Source organism: Notolepis coatsorum (genome assembly GCF_963971535.1).
Source record: "Notolepis coatsorum genome assembly, chromosome: 3".
Classification (NCBI taxonomy): domain Eukaryota; kingdom Metazoa; phylum Chordata; class Actinopteri; order Aulopiformes; family Paralepididae; genus Notolepis; species Notolepis coatsorum.
Window position 1 is genome coordinate 40,234,629 of NC_140167.1, and position 24,643 is coordinate 40,259,271.

Here is a 24,643-nt window from a genome sequence, read left to right on the forward strand (position 1 = left end):
CACGCTCATCACAGAAAAGCTGGATGTAGCCAATTACTTAAATAGTTTCTTCACAAACATAGCCACAACACTGGTAAACAAACTACCCTCCCACTCAGGGCATTATGGGGTAGAACACATAGTAGCATACTACAAGAACCTAGGGGTCCACAAAGACGACTTCAAACTGGAAATGGTAACAACAGATGAGGTACTCAAAAAACTGAGCGCCCTCCAACCCAACAAGGCCACTGGCCATGACAACATCCCCTCCAAATTCCTCAGAGACTCAGCAGCCGCCATCACCCCAGTCATCACACACATAATAAACCTCTCCATAAAACAGGGACACGTCCCCAAGGACTTCAAAATTGCGAGAGTGACCCCTCTGCACAAAAAAGGCAGTAAATTAGACCCAGGCAACTACCGCCCTGTTTCTATCCTTACCTCCATCTCGAAAGTCATGGAAAAAATTGTATACGAACAGGTCGAAAAATACCTTGCGGAAAAAAATCTAATCTACGAATTCCAATCTGGCTTCAGAACATCCCACTCCACTGACACATGCCTTCTCTATTTAAACGACCACATCAAACAAGAGGTGGACGCGGGCAAATACTGCGGCATGGTCATGCTGGACCTACAAAAGGCCTTCGACACTGTCAATCACACCATTCTGATTGACAAGCTAAAAGCAATTGGTTTTGATAGTCTATCAGTGAGCTGGATGCAATCCTACCTGGAGGGGAGAGAGAAGATGGTGGAGGTAAACGGTACCCTATCCCCCCCCCCTCACAGTAAACTGTGGTGTTCCACAAGGAAGCATACTAGGTCCGCTACTGTTCCTAATTTATGCAAATGACATGTCGTCAGCTTGTGACTGCAACTTGTTCCTGTTTGCGGACGACTCAGCCCTGCTGGTCTCTGACAAGAACAAGTTACAGGTTGAAAAAACCCTCAGCTCAGAACTAGGCAAAATCTGCATATGGCTCGCTGATAACAAACTATCATTACACATGGGCAAAACAGAGTCCATTCTCTTCGGTTCAAATAACAAACTCAGCAAGACCGACGGCTTCTCAGTTACAGTGGGTGACAATATTGTCACAAGGAAAGAAGATATTACCTACCTGGGTTCCATCCTAGAGGCAAATCTTTCCTGTGACAAAATGGCATCCAATGTAATAAAAAAAGTCAACCAACGAACTCGTTTCTTGTACCGGATCTCCTCACTGGTAAACAAGAATACCCTGAAGACTCTAGCAGGAGCACTCATTCAAGGGTACTACGACTATGCTTGCACCTCATGGTACCAAAGCACCTCAAAGGCGCTAAAAACAAAATTACAAACATCTCAAAACAAACTGGTCAGACTACTGCTTGACCTTACTCCTAGAACCCACCTCACCCCTGCCCACTTTGACAACCTAGGATGGCTTAGAGTAGACGACAGAGTACAGCAACTTGCAATGGGCCTGGTCTACAAGATACACTACACGACCAAGGTACCCATGTACATGACAAAATACTTCCCAAAGGTCAGTGAATACCACGATCACAACACCAGAGGGAGCTCCACAAATCATGTTAAACCCAGATTCGGCTCAAACAAGGGACTAAACACGTTTCGCAATTATGCCACATCAATGTGGAACGCCCTACCCAAAGCTGTAAAGGAATGTGAATCACTACCCACTTTCAAAAACACTCTAAAAAAACACCTAAGGGAGACTGCAACTCGAAACTGGCCCCTGTAAATGTCCGAACACAACCCCCTCCAATGTACAGTAAATTACCAAGTATGGTCTTGTCAATAATCCAATGTACAGTGTTGTTTGTACAGTTGTACAGTGTCCCCTACCCAACCCCCCCCCCCCCACTCCTACCCAACCCCCCCCCCCCCCCCCTACCCAACCACCTCCAATGTACAGTCCCCCCCCACCCCCACCTACCCAATCCAATGTACAGTTTCTACGCCTAATGTATATACTCTTTTCTTTCTGGACTCTTTTTGTATCACAAACAGTGCTGTAATTGCAAATCTGGTATGTCATAAATGTATAGATGTAGCAGTACTGTCTATCTGTATGTCATGTATGTCATATTATATGTTACGATGAATTGAAAATGGGGGACCCTGATGTAAACAAGACGAAAGTCTTTCTCTGGTCTGCATCCCCTTAACAATTGTATGTATTGAGCTGTACTGTACTGTACCCATTCTGCAATCTGTTAATAAAGTTTTCATTCATTCATTCATTCATGAGGTGCAAGCATAGTCGTAGTACCCCTGAATGAGTGCTCCTGCCAGAGTCTTCAGGGTATTCTTGTTTACCAGAGAGGAGATCCGGTACAAGAATCGAGTTCGTTGGTTGACTTTTTTTTATTACATTGGATGCCATTTTGTCACAGGAAAGATTAGCCTCTAGGATGGAACCCAGGTAGGTAATTTCATCTTTCCTTGTGACAATATTGTCACCCACTGTAACTGTGGGTTGAGCTGTATTGTATTGTACCCATTCTGCAATCTGTTAATAAAGTTTTCAATCAATCAATCAATCAATCAAGACGTATCCTCATCTTCTGGCCAAACACAATCGCCAACATCAAGCTGTGGGAATGCACCAAGCAAGAATCAGTGGAGGTCCAGCTCATAGATATTATAGAACATATTATATATATATATATATATATATATATATATATATATATATATATATATATATATATATATATATATATATATATATATATATATATATATATATATGGTCCAGCTGACCAGGAGAAAATGGAGCTGGATTGGGCACACACTTCGAAGACACAAAACCGCAATAACTAAAACAGGCATACATACATACGCAAACAGGACTGATAACGATAATTTGACGAAACTGTAGGAGTTAACTAACTCCAGATGATGGCAGTAATGCATCACACAAACTGCCGTTAAAACCCAAAGAAAAGAAGAAGCAACGGAAGTGACGTCGAATGTTTTCGGCCAATGCGGATGCAGTGGTGGGAATTTTAAAATTGGTTCGTCGACGGGGGTGAGTCACCTCATATTATTTGCGGTTCCAAATGTACAAACAAACTAGTTTATGTGTACGTGAATTAATACATTTGATGAATATACACGTACGTTAGATTGTGTGTAATACCAGTATACTATTACTAAGCATTCCAGTTTTATGGTAGCTTAAACGCTAAATTAGGATACGTTAGCTTAAGCCCATTTAGCATAGCAAACACCAGATGATCATGATGTTAACCTGACGTTGGCTAACTTACTATCTGTTAGCTGGTGGTAGGCACAACGGAAAATGGATCCGACAAGAACCGAGAAGATGCTCGAGAGCAAAATAACTTTAGTGGTAGCCATCTAATCGGTAACGTTACTGCACGCTACAAAACAACAGCAGGGCAGCTTGTGCAACGTTAGACATTGTATGTGTGAACAATTACCCACGCAGTAATAATATGACAACCAGGGACTTCAAATGGAAGCCCGGGGCAAGTCAGGGCCACACGATTCACACCCCATGTATGAATAACAGACAAGTAAATCCGACACCTCGATATCCACTAAATGTTACTCCTCAGTTAGACTTCACAATGACCGATGGTGAGTCTCTAGTTCGTGGTTATCCCGTTCCTTCCCCCTTCCTGAAAGCCACGGAATCACATATGCTGCTGCTAGGTGATTCCCCCGCCAAGGCATTTGATAAATTAAAAGCCAAAGTTCAGAATGAACAGAAGAAGCGTGCAAATGAGGATCATATCCGAACTAAGAGCGGTGTGGGAGTCGGGGAGAGGTGGGGATCAGCTTTCAACTCACCCGGGAATGAAGAGAATGCGTGGACCATTGCAAAGATAATCGAGCAACAGAGGCGGTTCAATCATCAGGAGGATGAAGTTGAACCTGTGGTGGCCGTGACCCTCTCGCCCACCTGCTATCCAAGGAACCGCCTGGTGCCTCCCTTCTCAGAGTTGAACAGCAATCATCTGCACGCAATGTCTCCCCCGAAGGGTGTGGGAACGTTTGTGGATCCAAGACGCAGATGCACACCCACAAAGAACCCAGTGCCATATTCTCCAATGACGGCATCGCCCCGTCCTCTCCAATTGAAATCAAGGCATGCCCCCCTGCGATCGCCAGCTCCCGTCAGAGACTTTCATGATGACTTTGAGATGCCCAACAGAGGACCAGGACAGCGGCAGTCGCCTAGTTTGGTGTCTGCCAGTGATGACCTTGGAAGGGACGTGTCTGAAGAGCATGATGTTCTTCAAATATCAGCGTCTCCCTCTTTTCTGTGTAAGTTCTGTTTTTAGATTATGTATACACCTAGACTTTAATCAAGAGCTTGAATTACACATTTCGTCTTGTTTCCTCACGTGGGCCTGTCATATAATTCCATCTGCCTATTACTGCTTGCTTGCTCACTCAACCATCAATCCTCCACTCACTTACAGTAATCTATTTACTCACTCACTCATTTTAAGTTTTATTCCACTGTATTGGGTTTTTCAGGCAACATAGTTGGGCAGACCTCACATAGGTCCTGATAACATTACAGATAAACATATCTGTTTGACACAAGGATAGGATAACACAAGGAAGTTCTCTGTGTGTGGGTATCATGGACAGTGAGAGCTAGCATGGAGGGAGGTGATTCTAGGATGCTGGAGCGAACTGTTGAGCCTAACTTAACACCAGTGAAGGGAGGTGTCCACTTGGTATTAGGGGTGGGAAGCACCAGAGGCCCCACAATACAATATTATTGTTTTATCAGTCTGTTCACCTCACTCCAAGAATTTTTCTTGCAGCAAAATGGGATTGTCAAGCCAAACATTGCTAATTATTAAATATAGATAATAATAATACATCTATTTTATATAGCGTTTTTCCCGATGCTCAAAGACGCTTAGATACTTGGTGTCAGCACACAAAATATCGTGGTATATCGCTACATCGATTTATTTTACCCATGTCTAGTTAGGGTATAGTTGTTTATTTACTGTCTAATGGACAGCATGTTTCTGATTTGATATAGAAGGGCAGCTTGTTCTCTCATTGCCATAATCGATCTATGAATATATTATTAATCATCTCTACTTTGTTTTATGTGATATTGTCAAACGGGTCAATTGTGACAAATAGGGAGTCCACACGTGAAAGCAATTTAACAATATAATTTATTTAAACATAACAAACAATAATTGACAAACAATTAATATGTAAGAATCAGTGATGAATGCAATGTGTGGATGAGTGAGTGAGTAGTGTGGTGTAAGTAGGAATATTATAGTTGAATGGGTGGTAGATAACCTGTTCAGAGGAGATGGAGAAGCAGAGAGAGAAGGTTAAACGGGGACATATACAGGCAGCTCTCACTGCCCAGGTGAGTCTAATTGGGGCTGACGAAGCCACCCACTCTACCATGCTCCTGGAGAGGCAGTAGACTCACCAATAACCATGCAGAGTGGGGGCCGTCACAATATTGTATTACGTTTTCTTTTTGAACAAAATCAATGTCATTATTTAAGATGTGAGCTCAGCAAACAATGGTGCACCAGACTCGTTTTTTGACTGTCCTGTCTTTTCATAGGTCACAGCTTTTCAACGCAGGACAAGCCGACCTCCACAATCCTTGGTGGGGAGGTCGACACCTGCGTGGATGCTTTTGGTAGAGTTGCAGGGAGTCGATTTCTCGTTATCCATCCGGGGACTGTCCAGGGGGCCGACGGCCAAGTAGCGTTTGATCCCGGTGTCTCGCCACTGGCCCCGGCAGAGGACCGACCCCCCCATGACTCACCACGGAGATCCATCTCCAAAACCAGTAAGGCTATATCGATTTAAAGGACAACACCGGTTTGGTGATAAACCTACAGTACTTTAAATCTATTTCCTGGTTGCGTTAATGAAAATTAAAAGTAAGCTATGCTCAGGAAAGTCATATTTAGACAACTATGGTCCTTTTTAATGTCTTGTGCAGTGACTGTAGGCGAGTTATCAGAGAAACACCTTTGATTCTTTCTTGGTTTTGCCTACTCACCCATTCATTGATTCCTTCATCTACTCTTTTCACTTTATTTGACTTGTTGGGACAGACCTCATGTGTTTCTGGTCTTTCTCTTTGAAGACACAAATCCCATCGTTTTGCTACACAAAATGACCCCGAGCAGGAGCTTTGCTCTCATGAAGGAGAGGGAGAGAAGGAGGCAGCAGGAGGAGGAGGAGGAGGAGGTGTACAAAGTCAGCAGCAGCACAAAGGAGCTCTGGAACAGAGGTGAGCATGCTCTGCCAGATCTTCATGTAGTATTAACTAGGTGTGGGAATCACCAGAGGCCTCACGATACTTTTTTGATCTAATTTTTCTCCCCATTTCTATTTTTCTCCCATCCCAATTTTGTATTATCCAATTCTACCCTCCCCTGTCTCGAATGTTGTTAGACCATGCCTCCCACTGGTCGGCTGCAATGTGGACGAAGCCTTGCATCACGTGTCCCCTCCGGTACACGAGGAGGCAGCCGTCGCATCTTTTCACCTGTACAGCGTGATCTCTCAGCGGCGAGGAGTAACGCGTGGGAGGCTCACGCTGCCCCTGTTGCTTCCTGATTCTGCTGTACAGGCGCACCAACCGACCTGTAGGAGTCGCTGTCCACAACGTCCGTTCCCCACCCCCTATAAAATTTTTTTATTTATGAGGTTTTGTCCCGCCAGCAGCGATATGTAATTAGCATCGGGACACAATACTGTCGGACAAATAACAAGAATTAACTCATTTACAAGTTGTATTATGTTTAGCAAATAAGGGAACAGATGAATAACATTTCAATGCAGTCAAAAAAGCAACATTTCGATTTTTACATTTTCGGGTTTGGTCACGTCGAGTCACATATACGCCGCACCGCTATATAAGCCGCAGGGTCGAAAAATGGGGGGAAAAGGCACGGCTTATAGTCCAAAAATTACTAGGGATGTCCCGATCCGATCTCGGGATCGGGGCCGATCACATGATTTTCCGAAGATCGGGATCGGCAAAAGAAATCGAGATTTTTATTTTTTATTCAACAAACATGACCATTTTCACGTCTTAAACTCATACTGAGGCCTTAGTTTTGGTTTTAAATTGCATATCATCATTCATTTATTTATTGTCACACAGAGCAGAAGAATTTTGCCAAAACAAACCAATAGTATCCAGCTGCAGAACGGCAGACCAGCCACACTCTCAGACCCAAATGACATTTTTAATTTTTTTATCCCAATTTCTCACATTACATTCACCCTGAATATTGACGTTATCTAGGTGAGCGTTTTTTTTGTTGATCGGATCGGGAAATATCGGTATCGGTAGATACTCAAAATCACATGATCGGGATCGGATCGGGAGCAAAAAAAACGTGATCGGGACATCCCTAAAAATTACGGTAAATATATTGCGATATGCTGAGTATTGTGATATTAATATTGCGATATATTGCGATTTATTACCTTTTTTCAACTGCAAAGTAAAACTGTCAACATGTTTTATCTAATAAAATAAAGTTCAGTCTGTTCATCTCACTTCAATAATAATTTTTTTATTGCAGAACATGGTATTTTCTCAAGCAGACAGATGTAAACACTGTAGTCTTGTGTTGCATGTACCTGACAAACTGAACTGTTTGTATTAGTCATATTCCAACTTCACTGAATGCACACGTGTGTGTGTGTGGACTACTGTACTATTACAGGTATTGAAATGAACAATGCAACTTCGTTATACAAAAAAAAATGTAAATACAAAAAATCTTTTTTTTAATAAAATATCGATACTTGGTGTCCCTGTATCGATACAGTATCGCCACGCAAAGTATCGCGATACTACTACGTATCGATATTTTCCCCCACCCCTAGTATTAACATCATTAGGCCCACATACATCATGTTTATTCTGTTGTTCCACCGGACATGGTAGACTAGACTAATATAATTTTGTTTAAGCAAAGTGTTTGTGATTTCTTTTTATTTTCATTTATACAACATGTTACGTTGAGGAGTTTTAAATCTGGTGGCTGGTCTTTTCATAGGCCACAGCCGGCCACAAGACAACATGCCAACGTCCACAACTTTCGATTTGGATGACATGGACGAGGAGGATAACACCTGTGCGAGTGCTTGTGGTAGACTTCCAAAGAGCCCACTTCCCGTCAACCAATCGGAGATGATCCCAACCAGGCTGGAGAATGTTGACAGCCAATCAGATATTGAGCCCTGTGACGATGTTCCGCCTCCAATGGTAAAATTGCACCCGGTTCTGTTTGAAGACTCACTACTCCTCAAATCACCAAAAAAGTTCTCCTTCCCGAAGAAACGGGTGGCTGTATTCAAGAACATGACAGAACCCTTTGGATCCAAACACAAACAGGAGGCCCAGGTGAGGAGAATTTTTTTTCAACATATTATAAAGCTTGTCCTGGGTGAGAATTTGTACCGTTGAGGACCTTTTGTCTCGACTAGCTGTATTCTAGCTGCACACCCCCCAGAGGTTCAACCTTAGGTCTAAAGTCGTGCTCTGACCTACCTCACAATCTGGGAGAAAATCCAGAGGAGACCCAGTTGTTCTGTAGATAAGTGCCGGAGCAAATGCCATGGTAACCACTTCACACCGCTACAAGGGTCCTATCACATGTGAACATACCAGGTGATGGTTAGCTAAAGAACGTACCAGGTGATGGTTAGCTAAGGAACGTACCAGGTGATGGTTAGCTAAGGAACGTACGTTCATCTAAAGAACGTACCAGATGATGGGTATCTAAATAACGTACGTTCATCTAAAGAACGTACAGAATTATGTGTGGCTAAATAACGTACAGGATTATGTGTGGCTAAATAACGTTCAGGATGATGTGTGGCTAAATAACATACAGGATGATGTGTGGCTAGAGCGCCTGTGGAATGTGATCATGGTTAACTCTGTCCCTGGTCTGCATCTTAACCTGAGTTCAATAGTGTAAAGAACGTTAGACAACATTTAGGATTTTGTCGTGTAATATATGTTTCTAATGTTGTTTGGTAGGTGATGGGGATTCATCTTAAACAGTGGGTGCTGAGGTGCAACCATGGTGGCCTGTATGTGGAGGGAATGCGCAAGTAAGTAGTCTGGCTCACTAACACCATCCAGTAATGGCGTGTGTGTGCGTGCCTGCTTGCCTGCACGTGCAATAGCATGTATAGTTCTGGTTTGGTCACTAACGTTGTGATTTATTGATTGTCTTAATTTGTACTCCTTTACCCCAATCAAGGGACAACCTTGAGTGGTGGCACACTAGTATCATCGCGGAGAGAGTTTCAAGCTCTGTGGTGAAGACCCTCTCCGGCACCACCTACATCCTGAACGGCAAGATGAACATGGCAGTTTATTCCAGTAAGTAAATCCACAACACCTCACATTATGGGTAAATGTTTCACATTTAGAACTAAGTCTGCAACTTCTAAACTGATCAACATTTAAATGTATACTAAACATTTAGGAAAATCTTGATTAAATGCCGACATCACTGTGGCGTCGGCTACTCTGACCTGAAGTCTTGCTCTGTAGTACCACCAGGGAAACTACAAAGTTAGTGTTGAGAAGGTTTGTCGTGTTTAGAATAGCTTAACATTATCGAAGGGAGTTTTCCCCCAACTCTCCCAATAATGATGAAGTCGATCATACTATAAATCCTCTGCATCCTACTGGACAAACCCTAGCTTTCCATCCTCGTTGTTCAGTTTCTGCTGCCAAATTTGCATATCTAAGCTTTTCCCTCCACTGAATAGTCCCAGGGCACTGTCAATTCTATTAAATAAACTGCTGACAGTGACTTGTGGACCATAACAGTAGGTCAGGCCTCACGTTGGTAGTGGTACTAATCTCTTGTTGGGCTATCTTAAAGGGGACATGTCTTGCTATTCCTTTCACTATTTGGGCAACTTTACACAATTCCTGTGTGTCTATGGAACACATCTTTAATTTTTTTTTTTTTTTTTTTTAATCAAGTATTCTAAAGCAGCATTTTTCCACCTCAATATTTCAAGCTGTTTTGGGCTGGGCTCCGCCCATAAGCACTTTGAGTGACAGTCACCCACAGTCTGCGACTGGCAGAGAGATAGAGGAGGGGTGTAACTGAGGGGTACAATTCCCTGACTGTATTAATAAGTATGGTATCATTAAACCACTACTGAGTTATGTACATTACTACTGGCCATACAGTACACAGGTATATGAGATGAACACTCACAATAACACGGCTTCACAAGAAATACTGTTTAGAAGAATATTTATTAGCAGCACGAAGATTATCTTACATTACTTATCAAGATTGAGAGTTGCGCTTGTAAGGCGAAGAATGTGCATGAATAGGTCAAGAGCGTAAGTCCATGAGCATATTACGCAGGAGATAATTAATACCACCTGTATCATAAGAATTATATATGGTACACTAGTAGATTAGCTGGAGATACTAAAGGGGTCCCTCCGGTTGTAGGCCAGCAGGGGGGAGGATTTGTCGGTCGCAGAAAGTCTGGGTCAACGAGGAATAAGGAGACTCCAGGTACAGGAGACAGTGCAATAATCCCTTGATCCGTAGACGAACAAGAGCTATTCTCCGGTATGCAGTGCCGCATGGAGGAAAGCTAGCCAGCCTCAGAGTACTAGAGGCGGGCTCGACGGTGCTCCTCACAGGGTAAATCCCACACAACAGTGGGTGTAGACGATTCTCCGCTCCAACAGCTACAGGACCAAAGCAAATATAATCCAGCCGAAAAGGGCTCTGTAGTCGTCGGGTAGGTTATCCAGTGTACATATCCACACTGTTACGAAGGATCAGATTAAACCGAATATATATATTTATTACTTGAGATATATTGTATAGTATTTGTATATCGTCTGATATCCCTTGTATATTCTTTGTACATATACACGGAATATCCCTTTACCTAGTACAGACCATAATATTTCGTTCTCCTATTGGACAGCGATCCCCTAGGCGCCACTGCCATACCCCCCAATGTCTAGTTCAAAGTCACCGCCAAAGACATGCCTGGACATGACCGGCTCTGCGCAAGAATACGAGACAGAAATAAGGCTGGTACTAGATTGTTCACCTAACGTATAAATACGGCGCAGGTGAATACAGCAGTATGTTAACCAATAAGTTGAAGCCTCACACCACGATACAACGTGCTGTGAAGTGGGCCCGTTTTGCCCCAAAATAGAGCCTTGAGACCGCGTGCGAATTGATAACTGAAGTGTCAGAGTTTAACGCTGTATCGTCGAGTTCGACCTATTCTATTATTTAAGTAATAGTCTATTATGTATAGTGTATCGTGCGGCTACCGTTCTACAGTGACCAGCATTACCAACGCTTCCTCGTACCGAGCTAGTGTGCTTATCCAGGCTGGGCGGCTTAACCTGGTGCCGTCATCCGAGGAGCCCTAGACGAGAACCGTGTGGATATGTACACTGGATAACCTACACCGGCGACTACAGAGCCCTTTTCGGCTGGATTATATTTGCTTTGGTCCTGTAGCTGATGGAGCGGAGAATCGTCTACACCCACAATTGTGTGGGATTTACCCTGTGAGGAGCAACGTCGAGCCCGCCTCTAGGACGCCTGAGGCTGGCTAGCTTTCTTCCATGCGGCACTGCATACCGGAGAATAGCTGTTGTTCGTCTGTGGATCAAGAGATTATTGCACTGTCTCCTGTACCTGGAGTCTCCTTATTCATCGTTGACCCAGACTTTCGTTACCGACAAATCCTCTCCCCTGCTGGCCTACAACCGGAGGGACCTTATTAGTATCTCCAGCTGCCCTACTAGTGTACCATATATATAATTCTTATGATACAGGTGGTATTAATTATCTCCTGCGTAATATGCTCATGGACTTAAGCTCTTGACCTATTCATGCACATTCTTCGCCTTACAAGCGCAATTCTCAATCTTGATAAGTAAAGTAATGTAAGATAATCTTCGTGCTGCTAATAAATATTCTTCTAAACAAGTATTTGTGTGAAGCCGTGTTATTGTGGATGTGTTCATCTCATATACCTGTGTACTGTATGGCCAGTAGTAATGTACATAAGTCAGTAGTGGTTTAATGATACCATACTTATTCAATACAGTCAGGGAATTGTACCCCTCAGTTACACACACGGTTCTCGTCTAGGGCTCCTCGGATGACGGCACCAGGTTAAGCCGCCCAGCCTGGATAAGCACACTAGCTCGGTACGATGAAACGTTGGTAATGCTGGTCACTGTAGAACGGTAGCCGCACGATACACTATACATAATAGACTATTACTTAATAATAGAATAGGTCGAACTCGACGATCCAGCGTTAAACTCTGACACTTCAGCTATCAATTCGCACGCGGTCTCAAGGTTCTATTTCGGGGCAAAACGGGCCCACTTCACAGCACGTTGTATCGTGGTGTGAGGCTTCAACTTATTGGGTAACATGCTGCTGTATCCACCTGCGACGTATTTATACGTAAGGTGAACAATCTAGTACCAGCCTTATTTCTGTCTCGTATTCTTGCGCAGAACCGGGCATGTCCAGACATGTCTTAGCGGTGACTTTGAACTAGACATTGAGGGTATGGCCGTGGCGCCTAGGGGATCGCTGTCCAATAGGAGAACGAATATTATGGTCTGTACTAGGTAAAGGGATATTCCGTGTATATGTACAAAGAATATACAAGGGATATCAGACGATATACAAATACTATACAATATATCTCAAGTAATAAATATATATATTCGGTTTAATCTGACCCTTTGTAACAAGGGGGATATTAATGAATTTTGCCGTGGGGGGCATAATCCCATGGGACAATGCATTGGTAACTTGTTTCAAATGACAATATATACCCCTGTGAATATTATTGCACGGATCGCGCGCAACGATATTTTGACAGTGATATGCGAGTGGAGAAGCTCCATCCCCGCGCGCGCTCACACATTTACACACACTCCCGCGACTCCAGCGGGGTTGTGTGTAAATGCTCGTGTCCCTCTCTATCTCTCTCTCCCTCTCGCTCGCTCGTTCTCTGCTGTCTCTGTCGCACCCGCGCACATCAACCCGTTTGAGGAAGTAATTCCACTCGCTCTGTTGTTGAGCGAATAGTTGATTGTGGGCGGTGACTACAATCAGTGCCTTACTCACGTCAGCAAAACAGTCAAATCAGAATGGCTTAGTTGAGTGAGGGAGGATCTCGTGAACTCGAGGCTAGACTGATGAGCCAAAATGAGAATTAGAGACACAGACCCCATTGATATAAACCCCCATTGCTAGGAAACAATGCTAAACACTGGAAAAGGCCATTTATAAGACGCCTCCTAAATCTACCTTAATCTCTCAATCATTAGCTCCCTTTAGCTGGCCTGACTCAAAACCTACCTCCTCTACATTTCTCCCCCTCATGGATAAATTGAATGGCTGCACACTCTACTCAATTACATGCTGAACATAATCTTTGACATATGGTTTAACAGGTTCTGAAATATAGTTATTCTTAATGAGATCATATGTTCTTCATTTTGGTTTATAGTATACCATACATCAACAGAATAATTTACAAAAAAAATAATATATATATACTATTATATAATAATATTATCAATACTTATATGACTAATATTCTTCCTTATTCACTTATTTACTCACTCTTTGTCCTTTGCAGAACTGCCAAAGTGGTTTTTAAAGAAGTTTCTTTTTGGCTTTCCTGAAAGATGGAAGCCGTTTTATGAGCAGTTTTTGACAGATTCAAAGGGGTAAGATATCTAATTTCAGTCCATGGCTATTGAAAGTGATGGCGATAAAGTCCATGATTTTGTTATTTCAGTATTTCTGGCTGCATATGTTTATATTATACTTGTCAAGTGTGTTTCATTAAGGAGATGGCTATTATTTGGACAAACGGAGCCATATCTACCAAATGACCTGTGTGTAGGGTTGGGTACCGTTCACATTTGAACCGATACCTGTACCAGTTCTTGGAATTCATAGGGCTGCAACTAATGACTATTTTGGTAGTCGACTAATCTGTCTTATTTTTTTTCGATTAGTCGACTAATCGAAAAACAATTATATAAAAAAATATATATATTATTATAATTCTTTTTTTCTTTTTTCCTTTTTTTTGCACTACCTATCTTTGTGAAAGTGGCTTCTCAGCTCTGGTCCAGCTGAAGACGGAGCAGAGGAACAGATTGGACATTGAGCATGACCTCAGGCTCAGAGTTGCTTTGAGACTCTTGTCAGGACCAAACAACATCCCCAGTTATCCCTTTAGTTCCCCCAAACTTACTGTCGGTCTGTTATGTTAAGCTAAGAAGTCTTCAGCTGGCTGGACCAGAGCTGAGAAGCCACTTTCACAAAGATGGGTAGTGCAAAAAAAAAAAAATAATAATATAATTTATTTATTTAACACTTTGATCGCCGGGGGTTAAATTCATAATTTACCATCCCTCGCCAGCTCTATTTGTCTATGGAGAAGTTCCCCTTCTTTGCAGGGCTATAACTTTTTAAATTCTATTGCTAAATTGCCATTATGGCCCATTCAATGTCCTATATGTATTGTTCAGGGTGTAGCAACGTTAAACTTTTTCATTCACATATTCATACTAAAATATGGTCTAAACGTATAAGTGTGTTTTTATCGTTTTCTGCAGCTTTCTCCAGAACTTGATTTATAGCTCCAAATGCATTATATTGATGATGAAATACAGTTTGATAGCAATCGGCGCGAGATAAAAAAAATTCAACTGGACGTGATTCTAGAAGTTTCTACGTATCATCTGATGATTACCGGATGGGCGGGGGATCGTTTATAATTCCGTGGGCAGCGTTAGATGATTCATCCAGAGTGGGTCATATGTTCATCATAGCAGTTTATATGGAACACGTTAGAATATAACGCTGAATCTTACCGTGGCTTCCTCACGCCGCTGGCAGATGAGCGTGGAACAGAATTTTTTCTATTATGGGATGGAGAAATGCCTGATCCATTTCCAGGTTGTATAATAGTATATACGTCCAAATCATGTTGTTTTTTCGAGTTATTTGCACCGATCGATGTTCACTGTATCAAGACGGAGTCTCTCTAACGATAGCGAGTGCCCGGACCACACATGGATGAGCACTTCCGGTTCAAAGGCTCATTTCCGGTTGGCGATCTGCCGATCGGCCACCAGATGGCGCTCTTGAACCGCTAGAGAGTTGAGTGGAGCTTTGCAGTGTGTCTCAGGCATGGGCGGAGTTTATGGGGGTGCAGGGGGTGCATTGCACCCCCTGGTGGCCGGGGGTGAAATTGCCTTTTTTTTTTCTTTTTTTTTTAATCAAGATTATTTTTATTTTAATAAAATTATAATAATTGTGAGAAACAAATCTGAATTCTATTATGTTTTGTTTTACAATACATTCATTTTATAGTAGTAATCATGTCACATTATAAGGCGAACCTTCTGTAGTGTGGCAGTGAAAGGGTTAACGGCAACGCGCGGCCAGCAGCAGCAGCAGCAGCGCGATACAAAGCCACTTATTCTGAGATGATAATTAATGTATCTGGATAACCAATGCACGAATTTTGTCGAGGCAGGTAGCGTTATTTCGGGAAAATTGATATCTATAGCCTGGTATATTTTTCGTCCACGAAAAATGGAGGCTGTAATAATTATTATTGCTCGAGAGTCTCTATAATAATAATTAGAGCCTAAGTCAGTTAAAAATGATCCCCCGTAGTGCTGTGTGTGAGTGTGTGTGTGTGCTGCTGTACTACCTAAATAAAATAAAAAATTAGGGGTTAGGGCATTGTAAAAACGCTAAAATAATAAAATAAAGGTCAAAAAAAATCGGGTATAGTTCGCCAAGCAGTCGCACCCCCTGGCGTCAAGTTCAAACTCCGCCTATGGTCTCAGGGCTCCGGAGGGGAAATATGATTTCGATCACAGATTTTTGAAATATTGACATCAAAGACGAGTTACGGCGTCTTCGGCAGAATGAGCATGGCTAGGAATGACGTCTTAACTCGTCCCCGGCGATCATAGTGTTAAATGACTAATCGACGCAACTATTTCTCGTCGACGATTTTTCATAATCGACGTTGTCGTTTATGTCGACTAATCGTTGCAGCCCTAATCGGTACCCAACGGTACCCTTTTTTTGTTACTTAACTCTCTCTAACAATTTTATTTCAGTTGTACAAAAATAGATTCAAACTTCTCAATTTCAACATTGTTATTATTTATTTAGAACATGTTATTTATTGTTGTAAGTAACACACCACTCAAACTAAATGGCATGATCATGTATTATGTTTTTAAATGTTTAAATATCAACATTATCTGGCCATCCTCTAGAGGTAATATGATCAAACTCCTCTGACCTTGTCTGGTCTTTCCAAAGACTCATGAGACGGGACAGTAATATATATATTTGTGGAAAAGGCTCCCTCTTGTCTAGTATATTAGAATCTTATACTAAACATGTAAAGGTACCGAATACTACCGATTGATCTAGTACCGATGTAATTAGGTTGGTACCCTTAAAAGTACAGAGTTTGGTACCCAACCCTACCGGTGTGTCTTGTCAGAAATAAGTGCATTTTGCCTGTTTGTTTTATTCTTGACTGTTTCAAACTCAGCATGGAAGCAGACGGCCACAGGAAAGAGAGAGGGAGAAGTGGACAGCCGGTATCTGAGAAGCCTGCCACTAGCGTCTATTCCAAACAGCGTATCATGAGATGTAAGCACTAGGGATTACAACATGTTTCTTGTCTTTTTTTAACAAAATGTTAATCTTTTTTCCCCCTCCTTTTTTCCGATTTTTCTCCCATCCCACTGTTAGTCGTTATGCCAATTCCCAACCCCCTTCCTGGTTGCGCACCCCCCCCTACTGTTGGTCCGGGAGGCCGGAGACTATCGCATGCTTTCCTCCGACACATGTGCAGCCAGCCGGCAGCCAGCCTGGCAGCGCAGACTCTCACTGGGAGAGTGTAACGTGTGGAAGGTCACACTACCTCCCTCCAGATCCTTCCCTCGCTGTGCAGGCTGTTTACAACGACCAGGACCCACCCACCAGTTTTCCCACCCCTAACACTGCCAATTGTGTTAGTATGAGCGACCAGCCAAGCTGGTAGCAACGCCGAGAGCTGGGCTCGAACCCAGCGTCTCCTGCGTTGGTGGCGAGTGCCTTGCCCACTACACCACCTAGCCGCCCATGTTTCTTGGCCCTGTGTAGGATCTAGAAATACTCTTGTTTTATATCACCTACCCTGTTTCTAGGGGTGTGAATCACCAGTTTCATCACGATACGATATTGATTCTTTGGACAACGATACAATATTTGCCCATTCGATTCAGGTGCCTGCGATCGATATGAGACGATATTATATGCCCATTTAACACAATCCGTAACATTTAGATCAACTCAAAAAAGGCAACGGAAATATCATTTGACATTTTTATTTTTGAGCTCTTCCAGACATTTAAATGAAAAACAAGATTGTTTTTAATACAAATAGACCTTCTGTTCACTGTAAAGTGCAACGTTTTGATATATTGAGCTTTAAACTTTAAGTAATTTTTTTTGGAACTCACAATATGCAACCTAAAACCCTTTCCTCTCCCAAACCGTTCCTCCAATTGATGATCATGAATACATTTACTATGTATTGTATTTTTTATGTTTAAATATCAACATTATCTGTCCATCCTAAGTACATTTACTATAAATATACTATACTTCATCTGGTCTTTCCAAATGCACACGCACACACACATAGAAAGGGAGAATGCCTGCCCCCCTTTCCCAGTCCCCACTCTGCTGTCTCTCTGTCTATGGCTCTGAACAGGGTTAGCTAACGTAACGTTAATTTCTGTCTTTAATGCGGCATAAAGGAATGGCGAGGATTGCAAAGCATGTTGGATGCATTTGACCCTTTGTGGAATAAAACAGCAGGGACTTGTTTTGGGTCGTAAAATAGGCACACTAGCCTTGCTCTGTTTCAGACGCTACTGCTGTGTGCTGTTGATCCGAGCGGATACGACTCTCCACGGAGTCCACACTTTCAAAATAAGAGTATCGCAATATGAATCGTTCTTTTTACGTTTCATCGATCCTATTGGATCATTGATAATATATCGATCTGGATCGATGTATCGTCCCACCCCCCCTGGCTACATAATGTAAAGGACTCTTTGCTTTAACCTTATTACTGCATGTGGTCCATTATCATATCAAAAGAGGTGAAAATGCGTCTCAAGTGTATTTTGAGAGTTTGAGCATGTCTGGACAAGTTAGAATAGCTATCTTATACCTACATACATTATTCTTGTGTTTATTCCATTGTAAATTAGGGCAACCTCAATGATGATAATAATAATAATAATTCATTACATTTATATAGCTCTTTTCTAGACACTCAAAGCTGTATGTAGGGTGGAAATTGTTAGGTTTAAAACTGGATTCGTAGTTGAAGGAAAGACGATTGGTCAGCTGGAGACCGAGTAAGATGGACGAACAATTCTGCCAAACCAATTGAAAAAGATGAGCAGAGTTCTTTCTTGAAAAACGACGGTCTGATCAAATCAAATTGAGACTGAGTCAGGGTGAACAAGCAATTCTGCTAAAAGGTTTACTCGAGTCTGAATTCACACACGAAAAGCCACAGAACAGATCTGGACTTCATAGCATGGCTCTTCACGCAGGAAAGCCAGTTGCAAAATGAAGTCCAGAATACTCGTTTACACACATATTTATACATATTGGTCGGTCCCTCCCAGTACTGTGGTTTGATAATTGATGGTAGGGCGTAAATTAGCACACAGTACCTAATATGGGTATCAAGGTGCGGTTTATGTGTTACATCATGAAATGGGAGAGTACCATTGGTCGAGTTATCGTTGGGTGGTCCTGGGGAAGAAAGTGCTATATCATAAGATTCTGTCATGCTGTGAGATATGAAGAGCTGTCAGACCAGAGATGGGATAATAAGGTGGTTCAAAGAAAGGGAGCGCTTTATCATAGTTTCAGAGTTACTGTTTAGAGAGAGAGGCGAGGCGCAAAGATGTGGATTAAGCAAGTTGATTATTTATAGGTGTTTTAAAGTAAGAGCACTATATCACTGATGCTAGAAATGCTATTAGATGGGTCGCCGAGGCGTAGAGCAGGGAAAGCCATATTAGGCGTGGCGTAGATATGTTCTTTTATTTATCATACTGTGTTGTGTTTGTGTGAGGCAGAGAGAGAGAGAGAGAGGAGGTGCAAAGATGTAACGATTTAAGCGAATAGCTTATGTGTTATTACTGGAGTGTGTGTGTATGTGTAACTGTAAGGGAAGGTGAATTGCAGGCCGAGGGGTGAGTGGGCTAGGTCAAAGAAAGAAACTCCTTAATTGGGCTTAAATGTGAGAGAGAGAGAGAGTTGGGGGATCAGGAAAAATGGGGGAAAAGGATCTACCTGTGGTTATTGGGTTCAATTCCAATAATATGGCCTCCTTCACCACCACTGGTAGCACCCAACCTTGGGCTACGCAGGCTCAATGGCTGCCATACACTGGCACCAGGCACACATCACACTACACAATGCCTGAACGGCTCAGGAGACAGGGATTGATATCAGCCAATTAAAGGGAAGGGATGATTAGGTGGCCTTGATGTCAGAGACCTGATTGGGAATTTGACCAGGAACGTCGGGGAACCCCCTACTCTTTGCGATAGGCATCCTGGGTTCTTTAACGACCGAGATTCAGTCAGGACCTCGGTTTAGCGTCTCATCCAAAGCACGGCACTCAATGCTATACGGTGTCCCTATCACTGTAACAGGGGCATTGTTACTGACTAGTCCAGAGGACAGAGTGCCCCCTGCTGGACAACACCACTTTCCAACAGCCTTGACCGGTGATCTTCCAATCATGAGTCCGGAGCTCTACTCATGTAGCCACGCTGCCGGACAATCCTTCGAGATTGAAAATAAATAAATAATAAAGGTTTGAACTGAAGTTCTATGTCTCCCCCTTCTCTCCAGCTGCCTTGTGTCCTCCTGTCTCCAAACAGTCTCGGAGTGGCCGGGTGATCAGACCGCCTCTAGATTATTGGAGAGGAGGGAGGACCTTCGTTAATACTGACATGGAAGTAACCGTCTACAGCTGTTATGACACCACTGTCTGTGAACCAGTAAGTTTCCAGAAATAGTCTCCCTCTGTCGTGGAATTTCTGGAATATCAAGAGATTTTGAGCGTTGTATGTATTCCAGAAAGTTGAGTTATATTTTATTATCGTCTCGGGGAAATTTGTCCTCTGCATTTGACCCATCCCTACTATTGAAAAGTCTGGGAATTTAAGAAAATCTTGAAATATTAAGGAATTTGACTATTTCCTGTACAGGAATCTGTCAGAATGTGTTCACGTATGTAATTTTAGGCGGATTCTCAGAAAATAGGGCTCCGGGCTTAAGAGGTTAAGAAAAACGGGTTAAATGTCCACATTCATACCAATGTGTCTCAATGCACAGAGATGATTACATGTAGCATGCTCTGCCCTGTTTCCTTCCAGCCAACTACACCCACTCGCACGATAGCAGCCACCCCCATCCAGCCCCTGTCCCTCGGCCAGACTTGTATAACATTCATTGCACTACATGGTGCTTTTTATGTATTGTATGGCTGCTTTATCCACAGGAATAAAGGAAAAAATCTAAATTTAAGATCAAATCTTGTGAGAAGTCTGAGTTTGTTTGTTTGTTATTATCAATTCAGCTGATAATAACTGATCAGAGTTGATAACAGAATGATGTATCGCGATATGATCCCATGGAAAGACTATAAATTATCATTGAATTATCGCCCAGCCCTACATTATTGTGTCTGTCCACTTGTTGTTTTCGGCATGTTGATGTGTTAATTTATAAATACTTGACGCACGTGAATGTGATTTGATCATGGGTTATCTATATTTTGCAGCCGGGCGACACACCAGTCAGCAGGAAAGAGTCCAATAAGTCCCAGAAAACGGCGAGGGTATTCTCTCCTCGCAATGATGGTAAACATGCAGGGAAATACTGTAGTTGTACAGTAGGCTACTGTGTGAGGAACTCTACTGACGGTGTCCTCTGTATTTCCAGGACACAGGCAGAGTGAGGTGATCAGTAGCACTGATGAGTCGTCCGACTCTGTGCCAGTCAGGAAGGTCGCGAGAACAGGTCGATGTCGCAACAGAGGCAGGGCCAACCCCTACGAGTCGTCCTCCACTCAAGGAGCTACTGAGGAGCTACCGATTAGTCGCCCTGAAGATCAAGATTGGGTTTTGAGGTCCAGGAAGTCCAGCAACCCAAGGCCTCCAGTCACAGAGACTTCCCCGAATACAGACATCGTTACGAGCCAGCCATCTATGTCGAGCCAGTTGAGAAAAACCTATCCGAAGAGGTCACGGAATGACTCCTCCGATCGGACGAAGAAGGGAGGAAGGACCAGTAGCAGGACGAGTAGCAAGAGGGTTGTGTATACTGAGTCAGAGTCATCATGGGATCTGAAGAAGTCTGCAAATTCTTTGGACAACAGTTGCAAGGCATTCAGGAAGAGTGGCACTGGAAGGAAACGTAAAGCAGGCAAACCTATAAACTCACTGCCACCCAAGCCTACTCTAAAGCCTACTACAAAGCCTACTACAAAGGTCACAGAAGTCACAGAGACTTCCCCGAATACAGACATCGTTACGAGCCAGCCATATATGTCGAGCCAGTTGAGAAAAACCTATCCGAAGAGGTCACGGAATGACTCCTCCGATCAGACGAAGAAGGGAGGAAGGACAAGTAGCAGGACGAGTAGCAAGAGGGTTGTGTATACTGAGTCAGAGTCAGAGTCATCATCCTCCGATCGGATGGAGAAGGGAAGAAGGACAAGTAGCAAGAGGGTTGTGTCTACTGAGTCAGAGTCATCATCCTCCGATCAGACGAAGAAGGGAGGAAGGACAAGTAGCAGGACGAGTAGCAAGAGGGTTGTGTCTACTGAGTCAGAGTCATCATCCTCCGATCAGACGAAGAAGGGAGGAAGGACAAGTAGCAGGACGAGTAGCAAGAGGGTTGTGTCTACTGAGTCAGAGTCATCATCCTCCGATCGGATGGAGAAGGGAAGAAGGACAAGTAGCAGGACGAGTAGCAAGAGGGTTGTGTCTACTGAGTCAGAGTCATCATGGGATCTGAAGAAGTCTGCAAATTCTTTGGACGACAGTTGCAAGGCATTCAGGAAGAGTGGCACTGGAAGGAAACGTAAAGCAGGCAAACCTATAAACTCACCGCCCAAGCCTACTCCCAAGCCTGCTCCAGAGCCCACTACAAAGCCTGCTCCAAAGCCTACTCCCAAGCCTGCTCCAAAGCCCACTACAAAGCCTACTCCCAAGCCTGCTCCAGAGCCCACTCCAAAGCCTGCTCCAAAGCCCACTACAAAGCCTACTCCCAAGCCTGCTCCAAAGCCCACTACAAAGCCTACTCCCAAGCCTGCTCCAAAGCCCACTACAAAGCCTACTCCCAAGCCTGCTCCAGAGCCTACTCCAAAGCCCACCCAGAGCAAAGCGAAGAGCAGCAAGGGAAACGGGAAGGTGAACCCAAAAACAGTGGTTCCACAGGACGAGGATGATGAGGAAGAGTGGACAGAGAGGGAACTTGCGCGGCTACAAGAGTAAGTTCCATAGAGCAAGAATTTATAGTGCAGAGTGAGCAATATTTAAACAATGGCTCACATTCCAATTTAAAGCTTTGTATTGATACATTTTTTTTTATCCACTTTTTCTCCCATCCCAATTTTCGTATCATCCAATTCAACCCTCCCCTGTCTTTGAACGCTGTTTCATGCCTCCCACAAGCCGGCTGCAATGTGGACTAAATCATACATAGCACGAGTCTCCTCCGATACTCGAGGTAACAGCAGTCACATCTTTCCACCTGCGTGGCTCGATCTTTCAGCGTCAGGGGTCTGGGCTTTGGAGGGGCCCCCGCCCCCGTCGCTTCCTGATTCTACTGCGCAGGCGCACCAACCGACCTGTAGGAGTCGCTGTCCACAACGCCCGATCCCCACCCATCAGTTTCCCTCCCCCTAATACTGCCAATGTGTATTAGTGCGGATGACCAGCTAAACTGAAAGCAATGTGGAGCGCTGGGCTCGAACAGGGAGGCGAACCTGTTCGAGCCTAGTCTCCAGTATTCGTGGTGAGCGCCTTGCCCACTGCACCACGTAGCCGCCCTTGTATTGATAATTTTATGAATTATTTATACAACGAAATGGGTCTTCCTGGCTGCCTGCACATAGCGCGAGGCGGTTGCTGTACAATGTACACTTTCTTAGCTCCCGCTAGCAAGAGAAGAACGGTGACAGTTTACAGCAGGGATGCTATCCTTATAACAATATAGCAGCTCCAAACTTAATTTGGTCTAAGAAGCTCTTAATAGATATAGAGTCTGAGCTTTTCAGAGTGCATTCAGACCAAGCTGCCAATGACTAAAAATTAACTGGTAAGACTGGTTAGCTATCACTAACGTAACACCGTAGCAGCCCAACAAACAACCTATGAGACTGCTAACACCAAGTTAGCAGCTGCTACTCATAAGGATAGCATCCCTGAGTTACATCTGTTATAATTCCAACCATTCATAAATGTCTCTGGCCTTATGTATTCTGTTCCAGCCAATCCCCTCCTGCAAGCATTTAGGTAATGTTCACTGTTGCGTAGCAGCTAATGTTCAGTTCACTGTTGCGTAGCTCTTTATAAGGCTGAGACGATATGCCATTTGGAAGATTCCATAAATCGGGACAATTATCGATAAATATGTATTTTCTTATGTACATAAAATAACAATTTAAAATACTTTTTTCTTAAAAAAGAAAAAAGCGTATTTAACGTTAGTTTGTGTGTGTCACGTGCACTCACTGTAGTTTTTGCGATGCTGTAGTTGGCCCACACACAAACTAACGTTAAATAATATATTTGTATCTTTTTTAAGAAATGTCTTTTAAATGTATTTATAAAAATAAATAAAAAAATACACATGCAAAGAAAACACGCAGTTATTGATAATTATCGATAAATCGATAAGTGGTCTCAGCCATAGCTCATTAGCCAGTTAACTTGTTGCAATAGCTCCATGATGAGCCATGTTACGCCCATCAGTATCTTGCTATCAGTCATGATACTGTTCTAAATGTACTATTATAATATTAATAACTGGACTTTGGAGATGTCTTTATTCGGCATGCAGTGACACGCATGCGGCACACACACAGGAACACACACAGGAACACACACGCATGCAATTAGTTTAAGGTCGCCGATGCGATTGAGTCTCTGCACTTGACCCATCCCGTCGTCCTTCCCCCCAAGGGCAGCCGGGAGCAGATAGGGGCTGCGACGTGGGGCCGCCCCCCGGGGACCAATCCAAGTGCTCCTGTCCGTCTTCGTCAGGGAAGCGACAGCGATCTGTTGTGCATGTTTTTCCATTGGGTTTCTCTTATTGGGGGGAGGGGGGGAACCTTGCGAGCACGGGGAGAACATGCAAACTCCACACAAAGGCCCGGGAGATACCGTACCTGGCAACGCAGAAACCTGGTCCCCGAGCGGGAATCGAACCCTGGACCTTCTAGCTG

The 24,643-nt window shown here is 43.4% G+C and overlaps 1 protein-coding gene across 1 annotated transcript in view; it reads left to right on the forward strand.

Moving 5' to 3' along the window:
- Positions 1-3,056: 3,056 nt before the first annotated feature.
- Positions 3,057-24,643, forward strand: part of mis18bp1 (MIS18 binding protein 1) — a 46,287-nt gene continuing 24,700 nt past the window's right edge. Inside the window, exons 1-11 of the mRNA XM_084310452.1 lie at positions 3,057-4,294; positions 5,589-5,819; positions 6,123-6,269; positions 8,056-8,402; positions 9,045-9,118; positions 9,271-9,392; positions 13,694-13,784; positions 16,655-16,755; positions 20,038-20,186; positions 20,972-21,050; positions 21,133-22,684. Coding sequence (XP_084166578.1) covers positions 3,460-4,294; positions 5,589-5,819; positions 6,123-6,269; positions 8,056-8,402; positions 9,045-9,118; positions 9,271-9,392; positions 13,694-13,784; positions 16,655-16,755; positions 20,038-20,186; positions 20,972-21,050; positions 21,133-22,684 — 3,728 coding nt within the window. The 5' untranslated portion in view covers positions 3,057-3,459. The remainder of the gene's footprint in view (positions 4,295-5,588; positions 5,820-6,122; positions 6,270-8,055; positions 8,403-9,044; positions 9,119-9,270; positions 9,393-13,693; positions 13,785-16,654; positions 16,756-20,037; positions 20,187-20,971; positions 21,051-21,132; positions 22,685-24,643) is intronic.